The following is a 17,293-nucleotide window of genomic DNA, read 5'->3' on the forward strand; positions in this document are numbered from 1 at the left end:
TATCTTAGGAGGATATCTGTTTGTGCAGGTAACTATTACTGTGCAGAATTATTAGGCAACTTAATAAAAACCAAATATATTCCCATCTCACTTATTTATTTTCACCAAGTAAACCAATATAACTGCACAAAATTTAGAAATAAAAATTTAAAATTAGTGACCAATATAGCCATCATTCTTTATGATGACACTCAGCAGCCAACCATCCATAGATTCTGTCAGTTGCTTGATCTGTTTCCGATCAACATTGCATACAGCAGCCACCACAGCCTCCAGACACTGTTCTGAGAGGTGGACTGTTTTCCCTCCCTGTAGATCTTACATTTTATGAGGGACCACAGGTTCTCTATGGAGTGCAGATCAGGTGAACAAGGGGGCCATGTCATTTTTTCATCTTTTAGACCTTTACTGGCCAGCCACGCTGTGGAGTAGTTGGATGCATGTGACGGAGCATTGTCCTGCATGAAAAAAGAGAATTTTGTTTACTTACCGTAAATTCTTTTTCTTATAGTTCCGTATTGGGAGACCCAGACCATGGGTGTTTAGCTTCTGCCTCCGGAGGACACACAAAGTACTACACTTAAAAGTGTAGCTCCTCACTCTGAGCTTATACACCCCCTGGAGAACCAGATCTAGCCAGGTTAGTGCAAAAGCTGAAGGAGAATTGCCACCCACAAGTAAAAACAGAGCAAAAACCGGAACAACCGGAGACTGTCAACAACAACAGCCGGTGAAAACACGTGGAACAAGAAACTGCCAACAGGCAACAGGGAGGGAGCTGGGTCTCCCAATACGGAACTATAAGAAAAAGAATTTACGGTAAGTAAACAAAATTCTCTTTTTCTTTATCGTTCCTATGGGAGACCCAGACCATGGGACGTCTCAAAGCAGTCCATGGGTGGGAAATAAACAGAAAAACTAAGAAGTAGGCAGAACCTAACTTCACAAATGGGCGACAGCCGCCTGAAGGATGCGTCTACCCAAGCTCGCATCTACCAAAGCATGAGCATGCACTTGGTAGTGCTTTGAAAAGGTATGCAGGCTAGTCCAAGTGGCAGCCTGACTGACTTGTTGAGCCGTAGCCTGGTGCCTGAAAGCCCAAGAGGCACCGACAGCTCTGGTCGAGTGTGCCTTGATCCCCGGCGGGGGAGGCACCTGAGAACACTGGTAGGCGTCCAAAATGGTCGACCTAATCCAACGGGCTAAGGTCGGCTTAGAAGCAGTGAGGCCCTTGCGCCGACCTGTGGTTAGCACAAAAAGAGAGGTGCACCACCTAAGAGCAGCGGTGCGAGACAGATAGATCCGGAGAGCACGCACCAGATCCAGAGTATGCAGCGCTTTTCCAAAGCGATGAACAGGAGCCGGACAAAAGGAAGGTAGGGTAATGTCCTGGTTAAGGTGGAAAGGAGAGACCACCTTAGGAAGAAAGTCCGGAGTCAGACGGAGAACCACCTTGTCTTGATGAAAAACCAAAAAAGGTGACTCCGAAGAGAGCGCAACCAAATCGGAGACTCTCCTGAGGGAAGTTATGGCCACTAGAAAGACCACTTTCTGTGAAAGACGAAACAAACCTCCCTAAGAGGCTCAAAGGGGGGTTTCTGCAAAACCGTGAGGACCAAGTTAAGGTCCCAGGGATCCAAGGGCCGCCGGTAAGGCGGAATGATGTGAGACGCGCCCTGCATGAAGGTGCGGACCTGAGCCAGCCGGGCGAGACGCCGCTGGAACAGCACTGACAGAGCTGAGACTTGTCCCTTGAGAGAGTTGAGGGACAGTCCCAGCTGCAGACCAGACTGTAGAAAGGACAGAAGGGTCGGCAAGGAAAATGGCCAAGGAGGATGGCCGGAAGAGCGACACCAGGACAGGAAAATTTTCCAAGTCCTGTGATAGATCTTGGCGGAGGAAGACTTACAGGCCCGAGTCATAGTGGAGATGACTTCAGGAGGGATACCAGAAGCCGTCAAGATCCAGGACTCAAGAGCCACGCCGTCAATTTGAGAGCCGCAGAATTCAGGCGGAAAAACGGACCTTGTGAGAGAAGGTCTGGACGGTCCGGAAGATGCCACGGCACCTCTACGGACAGATGGAGCAGGTCTGGGTACCGAGCTCGCCTGGGCCAGTCCGGAGCAATGAGGATGACTCGACGGCCCTCCATTCTGATCTTGCGCAGGACTCTGGGCAAGAGAGCTAGAGGGGGAAACACGTAGGACAGACGAAACTGGGACCAGTCTTGAACCAGAGCGTCCGCGGCGAATGCCTGAGGATCGTGGGAGCGAGCCACGTAAACGGGAACTTTGTTGTTGTGACGAGATGCCATTAGGTCCACGTCCGGAGTGCCCCATTTGCGGCAGATTGACTGAAAAACTGCCGGGTGCAGGGACCACTCACCACTGTCCACGGTTTGACGGCTGAGATAATCTGCCTCCCAGTTTTCCACGCCTGGGATGTGGACTGCGGATATGGTGGACTTGGAGTCCTCCGCCCATTGAAGGATGCGTTGTACCTCCAACATTGCCAGGCGGCTGCGTGTCCCGCCTTGGTGATTGATGTAGGCAACCGCTGTCGCGTTGTCCGACTGGACTCGGATGTGCCTGCCCGCCAGCAGATGGTGAAAAGCTAGGAGAGCCAGAAGCACGGCTCTGGTTTCCAGCACATTGATCGAAAGGGCTGACTCGGACGGAGTCCAAGTGCCCTGCGCTCGGTGGTGGAGACATACCGCTCCCCAGCCGGATAGACTGGCATCCGTGGTGAGGATCACGCAGGACGGGGCCAGAAAGGAGCGCCCCTGGGACAGAGAGAGGGGCCGAAGCCACCACTGAAGAGAGCTCCTGGTCTGTGGCGACAGAGCCACTAACCTGTGCAAGGAGGAAGGCCGCTTGTCCCAACAGCGGAGAATGTCCAGCTGCAGAGGGCGCAGATGGAACTGGGCAAAGGGAACAGCCTCCATTGACGCCACCATTTGACTCAGCACCTGCATCAGGCGCCTGAGGGAATAACGGCGGGGCCTCAGCAGAGAGCGCACCGCCAGTTGGAGGGACTGCTGTTTGACTAAGGGCAACTTCACAAGTGCCGGCAAAGTCTCGAACTGCATCCCTAGGTACGTGAGACTCTGGGTCGGAGTCAGAGTGGATTTGGGAAGGTTGACAAGCCACCCGAATTGGGCTAGAGTGGCGAGAGTGAGCGAGACAGTCCGCTGACAGTCTACGCTGGATGAAGCCTTGACTAGAAGGTCGTCCAGGTAAGGGATCACTGCCAACCCCTGTAGGTGCAGGACCGCAATCACTGCTGCCATGACCTTGGTGAATACCCGAGGAGCTGTGGCCAACCCGAAGGGGAGAGCCACGAATTGGAAATGTTCCTCTCCGATTGCAAAACGTAGCCAACGCTGGTGTGAAACTGCAATTGGTACATGCAGATAGGCATCTCTGATGTCAATGGATGCCAGGAAATCCCCTTGGGTCATTGAGGCAATGGCTGATCGCAGAGACTCCATGCGAAAATGCCGCACCTGAACATGCTTGTTGAGAAGCTTGAGATCCAGGATGGGCCGGAAGGAACCATCCTTTTTGGGGACTAGGAAGAGATTTGAGTAGAAACCTCTGAACCGTTCCCGGGCGGGAACCGGTACAATTACTCCGTTGGCCTGCAAGGATGCCACGGGCTGTGAGAAGGCGGCGGCCTTGGAGCAGGGGGGAGTTGAGAGAAAAAATCTGTTTGGCGGGCTGGAAGAGAATTCTATCCTGTAGCCGTGGGAGATGATATCCCTCACCCACTGATCGGAGACGTGTTGAAACCACGCGTCGCCAAAGTGGGAGAGCCTGCCACCGACTAAGGACGTTTCTGGCGCGGACAGATAGTCACGAGGAGGCTGCCTTAGCGGCAGCACCTCCTGCGGTCTTTTGTGGACACGCTTTTGGGCGCCAGTTGGATTTCTGGTCCTTGGCTGAGTTAGTGGACGAGGCCGAGAGCTTAGAGGAGGACCAGTTGGAGGAACGAAAGGAACGAAACCTCGACTGATTCCTGCCCTGGACAGGTTTCCTGGTTTTGGTTTGTGGCATGGAAGTACTCTTCCCGCCAGTAGCTTCCTTAATAATTTCATCCAGCTGTTCCCCGAACAGCCGGGACCCTGAAAAGGGAGTCCAGCAAGGTACTTCTTTGAAGAAGCATCTGCCTTCCACTCTCGAAGCCACAAGATTCTGCGGATAGCGAGGGAATTAGCCGAAGCCACCGCAGTGCGGTGAGAATCCTCCTGCATGGCAGACATGGCATAGCATGAAAAAGCTGAAGCTTGGGAAGTTAAGGTAACCATTTCGGGCATAGATTCCCTGGCGAGGGAATGCATCCCCTCTAGAGAAGCAGAGATGGCTTTCAGAGCCCACACTGCTGCAAAAGTCGGGGAGAACGAAGCCCCCGCCGCTTCATATATGGATTTGGCCAGAAGGTCAATCCGGCGGTCAGTGGAATCCTTAAGAGAGGTGCCATCAGCCACCGATACAATGGTCCGGGCTGAGAGTCTAGACACCGGGGGGTCTACCTTTGGGGAATGAGCCCACTCCTTGACCACCTCAGGTGGAAAGGGAAAGCGGTCATCAGAACCACGCTTTGGGAAGCGTTTGTCAGGACAGGCTCTGGGCTTGGTCACAGCGGCCTGAAAACTGGAGTGGCTAAAGAACACACTCTTTATCTCTTAGGCAAGGTAAACTGGTGCTTTTCTGCCAGAGAGGGTTGCTCCTCTGATACTGGCGGATTGAGATCCAGTACAGAATTAATGGACGCAATCAAATCACTAACATCTGAGTCACTTTCGGACAGATCAATGGGGTACATGGAGTTAACCTCCGAGCCCCCCGTAAAGACATCCTCCTCGTCCTGCGAGTCAGCTCCTGAATTAGAGCCGTGGGACGAGGAAGGAGAGGGAACCCTGCGTCTCTTCTTAGAAGGACGGGGTCTGGGACCAGATGATGAATCCTCTGTGAGCTCCGGTCCTGAGAGACCCCTAGCAGCAGAGGCACCCTGTGAAAGGGGCTGATGCATGTTCAGCAAAGTCCTGGACAGAAGTCCCTTGGAGTCAGCAAAAGACTGGGAGATAGACCTAGAAAAGGATTCTACCCAAGCCGGGGGTTCAGCCACAGGAGCAGGAGCAGCCTGAGAGACCACTGGGGGTGAGACTCCAGGCTGACGCACCGCCACGTTAGAGCAGGCATCACAATGTGGGAAGATGCTCGGTTCAGGCAGCAGGAGCTTACATGCAGTGCATACTGAATACAGCTTTGGAGCCTTGCTCCTCGTGTGAGACATGCTGCTGGAGTGGGGGCTCTGCCAGAGAATGAACCCCAGAGAGTATAATCAGAGGTCCACAACCGGAGACCGGTTGTGGCTTACCAGACCGCTGGAGCAGTGTTGTGTGCCCTCCAGATCCCGAAGCCCGGACCCCCAAGCACAGCAACTCAGCAGAGATGCTGCAGACCAGCGCTGCAATGCAGAGAGAACGCTGAGAAAATGGCCGCCGGAGCAAAGAGAGGGGGCGGGACTTGCTTGAGATGCGGGATCTGAAGGGCCATAGAGATCTACAGGGGAGGAGACACATACTGCAGTAGGGAGTGTCCCTCCCCTTGCAGAACGGCCGCCGGGCGGAGCCGAGCCTGTCCCTCTGCATGAGTGACATGCGAGGGCAGTGAAACCGAAAGTAGGCCTCCGGCAAAGCCGGGGCCTAAATTTGAGCGGCGCGGCCGGCGCGCAGGCACCATCGGCGCGGTTCTCAGGCAACAGCCAGAGAACCCGCCGGAAATGTCATAAAAACACATCAGCACACTCTCCCACAACAATAAAGTACAGGGACCCCCAATATATAAACGTCTCAGGTACTTAGCTTGCTGAGACGCCGGGTTCCAAGTCCCTGGGGATGAGTGCTCCGGTCCAGCAGGGTCCTGAAGGGCTAAGGATGGAGACCGGTCTCCTGCTAAGCATGGAGACCGTGCTGGCTCCCACTTCAAGCCAGAGCCCAGGAGGGATGGTGAAGGAGCGCGGCATGTAAGGCTCCAGCCTTGGAATTAACCTTAACAACACCGCCGACACAGTGGGGTGAGAAGGGACATGCCGGGAGTCCAGACTTGGACCCGCTTTTCTTCAAACTCTTTCCAAAAATCAAAAAATCAGATGAGAATGCATGTGTGGATGTATGCCTCCTGAACACAAAGCGATAAACTGGCTAGATCTTGTTCTCCAGGGGGTGTATAAGCTCAGAGGGAGGAGCTACACTTTTAAGTGTAGTACTTTGTGTGTCCTCCGGAGGCAGAAGCTAAACACCCATGGTCTGGGTCTCCCATAGGAACGATAAAGAAATCATGTTTTTCTTGAACGATACCGACTTCTTCCTGTACCACTGCTTGAAGAAGTTGTCTTCCAGAAACTGGCAGTAGGTCTGGGAGTTGAGCTTCACTCCATCCTCAACCCAAAAAGGTCCCACAAGTTCATCTTTGATGATACCAGCCCATACCAGTCCCCACCTCCACCTTGCTGGCATCTGAGTAGGAGTGGAGCGCTCTGCCCTTTACTGATCCAGCCTCTGGCCCATCCATCTGGCCCATCAAGTATCACTTCTTATTTCATCAGTCCATAAAATCTTTGAAAATCATTCTTAAGATATTTCTTGGCCCAGTCTTGACGTTTTATCTTATGTTTCTTGGTCAGAGGTGGTGGTTTTTCAGCCTTCCTTACCTTGGCCATGTCCTTGAGTATGGCACACCTTGTGCTTTTTGATACTCCAGTAACGTTGCAGCTCTGAAATATGGCCAAACTGGTGGCAAATGGGATCTTGGCAGCTTCACGCTGAATTTTCCTCAATTCATAGGCAGTTATTTTGCACCCTTTTTTGCCCAACACGCTTCTTGCGATCCTGTTGGCTATTTGCCATGAAACGCTTGATTGTTCGGTGATCACGCTTCAAAAGTTTGGCAATTTGAAGACTGCTGCATCCCTCTGCAAGACATCTCACAATTTTGGACTTTTCAGAGCCCGTCAAATCTCTCTTCTGACCCATTTTGCCAAAAGAAAAGAAGTTGCCTAATAATTAAGCACACCTCATATAGAGTATTGATGTCATTACACCGCACCCCTCCTCATTACAGAGATGCACATCACCTGATTTACTTAATTGGTAGTTGGCTCTCAAGCCTATACAGCTTGGAGTAGGACAACATGTATAAAAATGTGATCAAAATACTCATTTGCCTAATAATTCTGCACACAGTGTATATATATGTTTCACAACCATACCTGCTCAGCAGTGCGGAAGTAAATGCTTTTATCTGCTCCACAGCTGATCATTCGCATCTTGCCATCGTTAGCTGAAAAAGTAGCAGATTCAGGTTAGCAGTACGACAGTCGCCATCTTGGCAAAGATGATCAGTCTTCTTTACAAGGTATATAGCATTGTACTAGTCTATATGACTGCACATCAGAGCTCACCAGTAAATTTTACAGCAGTGATTGATGAAGAGTGGTCATCCAAGGTTTGTTGAAGGCTGTAATCTTTTGATGCATCTAGGACATGAATCAGTCGGTCACGGCTGGCAGAGGCCAACAGGTTCATTCCTAAAAAGGCAAACAAAAAAAAAAAAAAAGCATAAGATATTGAAGAAATAAAATGAATCACAATACATAAATGCACGTATAAAAGGTCACCTTGCCACGGTTGATCGGCTCACATGAATTGGCCAATTCTTGTGTGCCACCTATTCTGACTGTGCTTTCCGCCTATCAGCCACAGGGTGATTTTAATTAGTGCCAGATCCTATCTCCCCATACATTTGTAGAATTATAGCCCAGGAGAGGCAGGACACTAATATAGGGTCCCATCAAAGAAAGGTCACCTTGCCGTGGTTGATGAGCCAACTTTCATTTTTTTATGTATATTGCATATAGCATTAATGCAGTTTAGATTTCACATATTCTATGTTTGGTGCTTACAGAGGCTGCTGTATCCTTTTGTTTGTATATTTACCTGTGTCTGGTTTAGAATATTCTAAGCAAAGGATTTCCGAATCATGAGCTTCTACTTTCAGTAGCTCCGTCAGAGACTGCAGCTCATGAACCCTGTAATAATGAAGAATAAGCATTCAATCCCCCTAATATAGTGAGAATTTCGATGCCAGATATCCCCTCTGACCCTATACCTGAGTGTGCCGGTTCTGTCGCCTGAGGCCAAGTGTTGGCCATTGGGGCTCACACACACGGAGCGAATCCCGGCCTCGGTGTCCAGGGTCTGCACATCGACCTTGTCCACCAACCCAGTGCAGTTACAGTCAGTGTCGAGCAGAGCTTGTGTGTTACCATCAATCAGAAGAATTTTCATCAAGTCCTGGTAAAGTCAAAGAACGTGAGACAATAAGAGTTGGTCGTGCTGTACATGAAACAACCCCCCCCCCCCCCCCACAACCAAATACACGCACATTGCTGAGGATGTTCCGGTGTAACGCCGTGCCATGGATGTTAGACGTCTCCATGTGCCACAGTCGGATGGTGCTGTCAGAAGAGCAGGTAATGAAGGAGTTTGGGGGCAGGCAGGCCTGGTTGCTGTCCTTCATTTCAGGGTAAACCTAGACAAAAATATATAAAATTGGTATATAAGAAGCAAATGCTACCATTTATAAGATGAAACGGCTTAAATAACAATTCCTTAATTGTAGAGTCACTCACTTTACAATCAACAGAAAAAATGTAAAGTATCTGCGGCTTCAAATCAGCCCAGAATAAGATGTACTGATGTGATTCTATAGATCAGATCACTGCAATTTATAATAGCCAGTTTTATCTTAAAAGGAGATGACTCCGCACATATAAACGCCCTCAGAGCGGCGCTCGCTGAACAAGGCAGCACATCAATACTATAAAATAGACATCTGTGTTGTATTTTTATCTCGGTCGGCACGCTCATACCTCAGCGCTCCATACACAGGAGGAGTGGTACAGGGCAGAGTAGACTTTCCCCACTTTCTTCAGATCTTTAATGTCCCATACATAAAGACTGTGGTCATTGTACACACAAGACAGCCACTGGTTGGTGGAGTCAAAAGTCATACCGACGGTGTCCGGGTACTTGGCATCCGCAGCATTGGAGAAGAGGCGGCTGCAAAGAGAATAGATTGCATGAAAAAAACAAACAAACAGATATGGGAGATTTAAAGGAAAACCTATATAAACTATATATAAATGGAGAGCGAGCACAAGGCAGAAAGCGGAGGCCATCCAGAGGCACGACGCTCCCCAACACTGAAAGCGGCACGACGCTGCCCAACACTGAAAGCGGCACGACGCTTCCCAACACTGAAAGCGGCACGACGCTGCCCACCACTGGAAGCAGCACGACGCTGCCCAACACTGAAAGCGGCACGACGCTGCCCACCACTGGAAGCAGCACGACGCTGCCCACCACTGAAAGCGGCACGACGCTGCCCAACACTGAAATCGGCACGACGCTGCCCATCTTGTCGGATGAGGCGACGTCCCTCTTCAGTTCCCTCAACTCTTGGTCCAGTCCGGAGAGTCTGTGCCGAGCGCGGGAATCCTGTACATCCCGCTACAAAACACAGCATCGTATCAGCACACGCCGAAGGGGGTGCTCCGCCGCACCGCACACATGCTGAAGGGGGTGCTCCACTGCACCGTACACATGCTGAAGGGGGCGCTCCTCGGTACACATACAAGACTGAGGAGGCGCAGGGGGGTATGGGCAGATTATTAAGGGTATTCAGAGTGCGGGGGGAGTATGGGCAGGATTTCAGAGTGCGGGGGGAGTATGGGCAGGGTATTCAGAGTGCGGGGGGAGTATGGGCAGGATTTCTGAGTGCGGGGGGAGTATGGGCAGGATTTCAGAGTGTCGGGGGTATGGGCAGGATTTCAGAGTGTCGGGGGTATGGGCAGGATTTCAGGGTAAGGTCCCAGATTTCGGGGTGAGGGAGTATGGGCAGGATTTCAGGGTGCGGGGGGGGGGGTGTATTGGCAGGATTTCGGGGTGCAGGAGGGTATGGGCAGCATTTCGGGGTTCACCAGCTGGCAGTGAATACCGCACCTCGGCCTCCAGCTGGTGCAGCTCGGCCAGCAGCCTCTCCCGCTCTTCCTCAGCCTCCAGCAGCTGCTGGTCAGCCAGGCCTTGTATCTCCTCCATGGTGCGGAGCTTCTGGTTCAGCCGTTGGACCTGGTTTTCCAGTTGTCGCTCCGCTGCCTCGTGCTGTCGCTCCGCTGCTTCGTGCTGTCGCTGCTCCATCTGGATCTATGGAGAAGAGAGATCTAAGTCTTCCTCCATTCCTGTGCACAATGCGTCTCACCAGTTTCCACATCTCTACATGACATACTGCTGGATACTGGTATTACGCACAGCTGAGGTTTTGTTACATTTGCATCCAGTCTCCCCTGTGACCTAATGCACTGACACATTGTAACGTGTTAGACATTATTGCACAGCAGTTTGTGGCTGGCAGCAGTGCAGTGGTGAGAAGCTGCGTGCGGACTCCGTCTCTGTGCTCACCCTGGCGTCTGCCGCCTTGGTACACGCCTTCTTATAGTCCTCGGGGCCTGGTGGGCACGCTCCTGGAGGGCAGAGACCTCCTTTTGCAGCCTCTGGTGCCGCTCCTCTGCCTCCTTCTTCTCCTCTTCTGATTTCCGCAGGATCTGACCGATCTGTCTCTGTAGCTCCAGAAGATTCTGCCCCAGGACATCAGATGGACCCAAACATCTGCCAAAAACCAAATGTAGAAATTACACGGGTCCCACGTGTGCCATACACATCCAGTGTCCATTGTAGCATCGGCCCCCCATGTGTAACATGAGGGCGCTGTTGTGTCTGCACATATACGGCTCCTCCACGTCTGGAGGAAACATTGTAATGAAATGTCCAATAATCCAGGGCCTCTTCAGCCCGGGACAGGAGAGGCGAGGCGAGGGCCGGCGCCCCCAGCTTGGGACAGGAGAGGCGAGGCGAGGGCCGGTGCCCCCAGCCCGGGACAGGAGAGGCGAGGCGAGGGCCGGCGCCCCCAGCTTGGGACAGGAGAGGCGAGGCAAGGTCTGGCGCCCCCAGTCCAGGAAAGACGAGGGCCAGCTTCCCCAGCCCAGAACAGGAGAGACGAGGGCCAGTGCCACCAGTCCAGTAAAGGCGAGGGCCGGCAACCCCAGCCTGGGCGCGCGGCGGCAAAGTTTTAGGCCACGCCCCCTAACCACACCCATTTCACAGTCACGCCCATATCCACTCCCCATCCACACCCATTCAGCATGGACACGCAGGCAGCCGGCGGGCTTCCAGCATGGACACGCAGGCAGCCGGCGGGCCTCCAGCATGGACACGCAGGCAGCCGGCGGGCCTCCAGCATGGACACGCAGGCAGCCGGCGGGCCTCCAGCATGGACACGCAGGCAGCCGGCGGGCCTCCAGCATTGACACGCAGGCAGCCGGCGGGCCTCCAGCATTGACACGCAGGCAGCCGGCGGGCCTCCAGCATGGACACGCAGGCAGCCGGCGGGCCTCCAGCATGGACACGCAGGCAGCCGGCGGGCCTCCAGCATGGACACGCAGGCAGCCGGCGGGCCTCCAGCATGGACACGCAGGCAGCCGGCGGGCCTCCAGCATGGACACGCAGGCAGCCGGCGGGCCTCCAGCATGGACACGCAGGCAGCCGGCGGGCCTCCAGCATGGACACGCAGGCAGCCGGCGGGCCTCCAGCATGGACACGCAGGCAGCCACAGTGAGGCGGCCGGTCGCCCGCACAGAGAGGCGGCCGTCCGCCCGAACAGAGAGGCGGCCGGCCGCACACACAGAGAAGCGGCCGGCCGCACACACAGACAGGCGGCCAGCCATACGCACAGAGAAGCGGCTGGCCGCACGCACAGACAGGCGGCCGGCCGACCGCACAGAGAGGCTCCGGCCGGGGGTGGGGGGGGGGGGAGGGAGGGAAATCAGCGCTGGGGAGATTCAGTTTACATACCAGCAGCAGCACAGCGCTCCTCTCTGTTATGCCACGTCTACTAGGATGGTAGGAGGGAAAAGCAGTGAGGCGGGGAGAGAGTGGGTGGGCGGATCCCGGGAGACGGCCGTCCCGCCCGTGGCAATGGGACAAACAATGTAAAGCGTGAAAGTCCCGCTGTATCCGGGACGGTTGGGAGGTATGTGTTCAGAATTTACACCTACTGTCAATTCTATAAGTAGGCACTGAATAATTACAGCCAAAGCTTTCAAACCTCAGGTTCTGAATGTTTTTGATTAGAACGGTACATACCTGCAAAACTTATGGCTAAGAATGTCTTTAGTGGAATTTTTTTTTTCAAGATGATAAATGTTCACACTTCTCTTGACAATATTACACTAAAATCTTGAGAAATAGAAGATCCAATGTATAATTGACCCAGTAACATGTCACAACATGAATTTTGTTGTCTATTTTAACTTGCAAGTTAAGCAGGAAAAAGCGCACTGCTACATATGCAAAGTTTCTAAAGCCTGACTACAATGTGAAAACAGTGTAAGATGAGCACATTGAAATGCCCGACATGAAAACATAATACATCTGGATATTATCATCTTCATTAACCCCTAGAGAGTTGGTGCTAACACAAATAGACTATTTGTTACATATGTATCATATCCACGTATATACAATTTTATCCAAGCTTTAAGGCTCCACTTGTGGTCTGCCTCTAAGGCTACTTTCACACATCCGGTTTGAGCACTGCGGCTCAATCCGGCTGTGAAACCTATGGAACGGATGCGGCGAAAACACCGCATCCTTTGCATAAGTTTTTACATGCGGCCCGTCCATTTTTTTCCGGTTGCGGCACGCTACTGAGCATGCGCAGTAGAAGAAACCGCATGCGGCGGCCGGATGCGGTTTTTTCCGCATCGCGCCGCATCCGGCATCCATAGGCATGCATTGAAAATGCGCCGCAGCGGGCGGATGCGGCGCGATGCGTTTTTTTTTTGCCGGAGTAAAAAACGTTGCAGGCAACGTTCCATCCGGCCGTGGCATCGGCTAAATCTGCCGCATGCGGCAAAAACCGGACCGAACGCAGGCCCATGCGGCACAATACGGCACTAATGTAAGTCTATGCAAAAAAACCCGCAACCGGCGGCAAAAAAAACGGTTGCGGTTTTTCTGCAGAGTGCCGTATTGTGCCGCAGTGCAAAAACCGGATGTGTGAAAGTAGCCTAAGTAAAAAGAAGTTAAGACAGGCTTTTCCAAAAAACTGTCATGTGCAAATGCTCTCACAGTTAAAGTGGTCTCCTCATTTCCACATCGGCGGCGAGCTGAGTGAGAGGAAACCAAAGTACCCAGAGCAAACCCATACAATCACAGGGAGAACATGCAAATTCCTTGCAGATGTTGTCCTTGGGGGGATTTGAACCCAAGAATCACTGAGCCACCATGCCACCCAAATATCAGTACTTTTCACACCATTACTGCAGGAGCTCGGCAAAGACAACAGCCGAGCTCCCGTAGTAACAGCCAGGGATGGCGTGTGGCCCTCTAGACGCTGCAATGGATAGTGATCATGGCATTTAGAAGCTTGTGGGAGAGGTCTCCTATTCTGACCTCCATTGGCCACTCCCGTGACTAAATCATGGGGAGCCAATGGTTGTCATGGCACCCAGAGGTCAAACAATTACCTCCTGGTATGTGGTATGATGGTCTGTTAGGCCGGATTACAATTGTAGGCATTCTGTCTGTGTAATGATAGGTCTCAAGAATTGCAATACATGTCTATTGCAGTACATGAAGATGCATACAGCTGCACACTAAAAAGCCAACAATGCATAAAGGAATTCTGGTATTTCATTACTGCTATAGGAATATATGAAAAAAGAGATATTTGGTTTATGAATTGGCCAATGCATGTAAGCCCGGTCACCACGGCAAGGTATATCTCTGTAAACTAAATCCAAACGCTCCCTCCCTTCTGAGCCCCACAATGTGCCTAAACCACAGGTAGCATCCACATGTTTGGCTTTTCTATAGTAAGGAAAGCCCATTACATTTACAAGGTGCAGGTCTCTTGAAGCTGAAGCTGGACACAATATTCTGGGCACTACAAGATTTCCATTTTCACAACAGCAACATCCATTGCTGCTTTTTTCTGGAAAACACCCATGTGTTCCATGTTTCAAAATCTTCTCTACACCGGTAGATGAATTCCCAGAAGGGTGTAATTTCCAATTTGGGGTCACTTGAAGGTGGTTTCTGCTGTTTTGGCACTTAGGGTCTTTGTATATGGCGTCCAAAAACCATACTAGGAAACTCTGTGCTCCAAAAGTCAAATAGTGCTCCTTCCCTCCCATGTGGCCAATTGGTACTGCACAGCCACATATGTGGTATACTCACTTTCACAAGAATTTGTGTAATAATAATTATACAGACTCTTTCATCTATTTAACTTTGTGAAAATGTAAAATATGGGGCTAAAATTACATTTTAGTGGTAAAAATGTAATTATTTTTTCTTCACCGCTCAATGGTATAACATTTTGTGACACACCTGTGATGTCAAATTGAAAACGGCACCCATAAATAAATTAATTGAGGGGTCCAGTTTCTAAGATGGGGTTACGTGCGATTTCTGCTGTTCTGGCACCTCAGGGGCTCTGCTAATATGATATGGTACTCGCAAACCAATCCAGCCAAATCTGCACTCCGATATGGTGCGCCTTTCCTTCTATGCTGTGCACTGTGCCTGAAAAGTAGTTTCTGATCACATATGGGATACTGCTGTAGTCAGGAGAAATTGTGTAACATATTTTATGGTACTTTTTCTCCTGTTACCCTTGAAAAATATTTTTTTTTTCCCTTCAGCATCAGTTTTGTTGAAAACAAAATGTAATATATCATTTATACTGCCCAATATCATAAAATTCAGTGAAACACCAATGGGTTCAAGATGCTCACCACCCCCCTAGAAAAAAATCTTAAGGGGTGTGGTTTCCAAAAATGTGTCACATTTGGGGGGTTTCTGCTGTTTTGAAACCTTGGCTGCTCTGCAAACGAGGCATGTGTTACGTCCCCACAGGAGTCCGCTCCAGCGACTTCTGCTTCGATCACCAGGCAATACCGTGTTCTTGTCATGGATAGGGCTGGTGATGGGAGAGGAGTCGATGCCAGCGGCGCTGGTGGGCACAGGCTCCGCTCATCCACTGGGCTGGGTTTCCTTGGGATCTGCAGTAGCACTGGCTGACTGTAAGTGGTGTGTGTCTTCCAGGAGAAGTTACCATCATTCAGCTACAACCAATGGGAAGACACCACACCCTTTGTATTTGCCATCCTGTCTGCTGACCACTGCCAGAGATAGTTCTGTATTTCTGGTTCCTGTCCTGCCCTGTTCTGTTTAGTAATTCTGGTGTTCTGACTTCTGCTTGTTCCTGACTACCCTCCTGCATGCTGTTTATGCACCTTGCTGCCCGATCCAGATTTGACCTCTGCTTTGTTTTCTGATTACGTCCTTGCCTGCGTGATTCTGTCCCTGTTTTGCATTTCCCGGTTTGACCCTGCCTGACTACTACTATCATCGAACTGCAGCCTTCCACAGGTAGTGATCACCTTGGGCCCTATGTAATTCCAAATCCCTGTATAGGGGTTAAAGGGGTTCAGGGTTCTAGGGGTCCTGCTTGGTGAGTGGCTTCCCTCTAGCTTGTCCATTACAGCCTGTCTGAGTCTGTGGATCCAAGCAGGTGTTACAATATGGCATTCATAATCTATCCCAGGCAATATTGCACTCCAAAAATCAAATGTTGCTCTTTCCTTTCTGAGCCCTGCTGTGCATCCAAACAATAGTTTTCCACCACATATGGGATATCGACGTACTGTAGAGAAATTGCAGAACAAATTGTATGGTGTAATTTCTCCTGTTAATATTGTGAAAATGCAAACTTTGGAACAAAAATAAAATTTTTATTGGAAAAAAGTGATTTTTTATTTTCATGGCTTAACATAAAATTCTATGAAGCACTTGGGGGTTCAAGGTGCTCATCACACATCTATATTAATTTCATGAGGAGTCTAGTTTCCAAAATGGGGTCACTTGTGGGGGATTTACACTCTTTAGGCACATCAGGGGCTCTCCAAATGCAACATGGCATCCGCTAAGGATACATGCACACAATCAGGACTCGCTGTATCCTCGACTCAGCGGGTCCTGACCTGTGGGGCCACAAAACTCCTTCACAGGAGAATGCAGTAGACCGCAGCTGCTTGTACCCACAATCAGGGTTCGGTGCGCTGCGGTCTCTCGCTTGTGTTCTCCCTATGGAGGACACTTGTGCTTTCACAGCAAACAATTTACATGCTGCAGCTTAGAAAGTTGCACCGCAGGTCAGTGTTTACTGCGGGAAAAACAACAAGCACAGTGGGCATGAGAGTTCTAGAAAACCCATCCACTATGCTTGTACTTTACAGTGCAGCATTTCGGATGCAGCTGAAGCATGCTGTATCCAAAATGCTGTGAACACTGATCGTGTGCACTTACCGTGACGATTCCAGACAATTTTGCATTCCAAAAATCAAATGGTGCTCCTTCGTTTCTCTGCTGTGCACCCAAACAGTAGTTTTCCATCACATATTGGCATATGTGACGCCCTGGACTAGCCAGGTAGTCACAGACATAACATACACACCCCCACCCTAGGCAGTTACAACAGTCAGACAAAAAAACCCTTGATGCCTCCCTCCAGGGTCTGATGTCCACACCAGGTGGGGCGGAGCCAGGTGGTTGGCCCCACCCACCAAGGAGTTCACAGGCCTGCAGGCGGGAAAAGCAGTAGATCAGTTTAGAAGGTGAAAGTGAGAGGACACAAACTGCAAGTGTCTGGGTAGGAGCCCAGGCACTGACAGCAAGGTTGGCAGACGGTGGTGGCCATCTGCAGGAGTTAGCGGAACTCTGCAGAACCGTAGGACTGGGGTTGGGCGGTGGCCCACCGGTACCGAACCGGGGTAGCGGAGTGAAATTAAGCACACAGGCAGGGCCATCGGACCCCGACTAGGCTTGGAGCTGCCGACAACGGTCAAATCCGAGTGTGACCGGAACCCCAGGGGTTTCCTAACAACCAAGTCCCGACAGAAGGCAACAGTCCACACTGTGAGGATATACAGCCACCGCCACAGGCTAGAGATCCAAGGGCCAGCGCCTGCGGGCAAAAGGGCTCCTACGGTACCTATACGCTGGGGAGCGGACTACCGTTGGGAAACCATCGGAGTCAACACAGTTTACACAGGTGCAGGGAAAAACAGCCATCATCAGCCGTCTGGGGAGAGCACAACAACACTGCAG

At 51.3% G+C, this 17,293-nt stretch overlaps 1 protein-coding gene across 1 annotated transcript in view; it reads right to left on the minus strand.

Annotated features, from left to right (window-relative positions):
* Positions 1–17,293, minus strand: part of LOC142250701 (mitogen-activated protein kinase-binding protein 1-like) — a 32,285-nt gene that overhangs the window by 1,187 nt on the left and 13,805 nt on the right. Inside the window, exons 2-7 of the mRNA XM_075322899.1 lie at positions 8,935–9,124; positions 8,448–8,594; positions 8,172–8,356; positions 8,000–8,091; positions 7,465–7,590; positions 7,273–7,343 (exon numbers count right to left, since the gene is read on the minus strand). Of these exons, the coding sequence (XP_075179014.1) occupies positions 7,273–7,343; positions 7,465–7,590; positions 8,000–8,091; positions 8,172–8,356; positions 8,448–8,594; positions 8,935–9,124 (811 nt within the window). The remainder of the gene's footprint in view (positions 1–7,272; positions 7,344–7,464; positions 7,591–7,999; positions 8,092–8,171; positions 8,357–8,447; positions 8,595–8,934; positions 9,125–17,293) is intronic.

The sequence above is a fragment of the Anomaloglossus baeobatrachus genome, chromosome 9 (genome assembly GCF_048569485.1).
Source record: "Anomaloglossus baeobatrachus isolate aAnoBae1 chromosome 9, aAnoBae1.hap1, whole genome shotgun sequence".
NCBI classification, from domain to species: Eukaryota; Metazoa; Chordata; class Amphibia; order Anura; family Aromobatidae; genus Anomaloglossus; species Anomaloglossus baeobatrachus.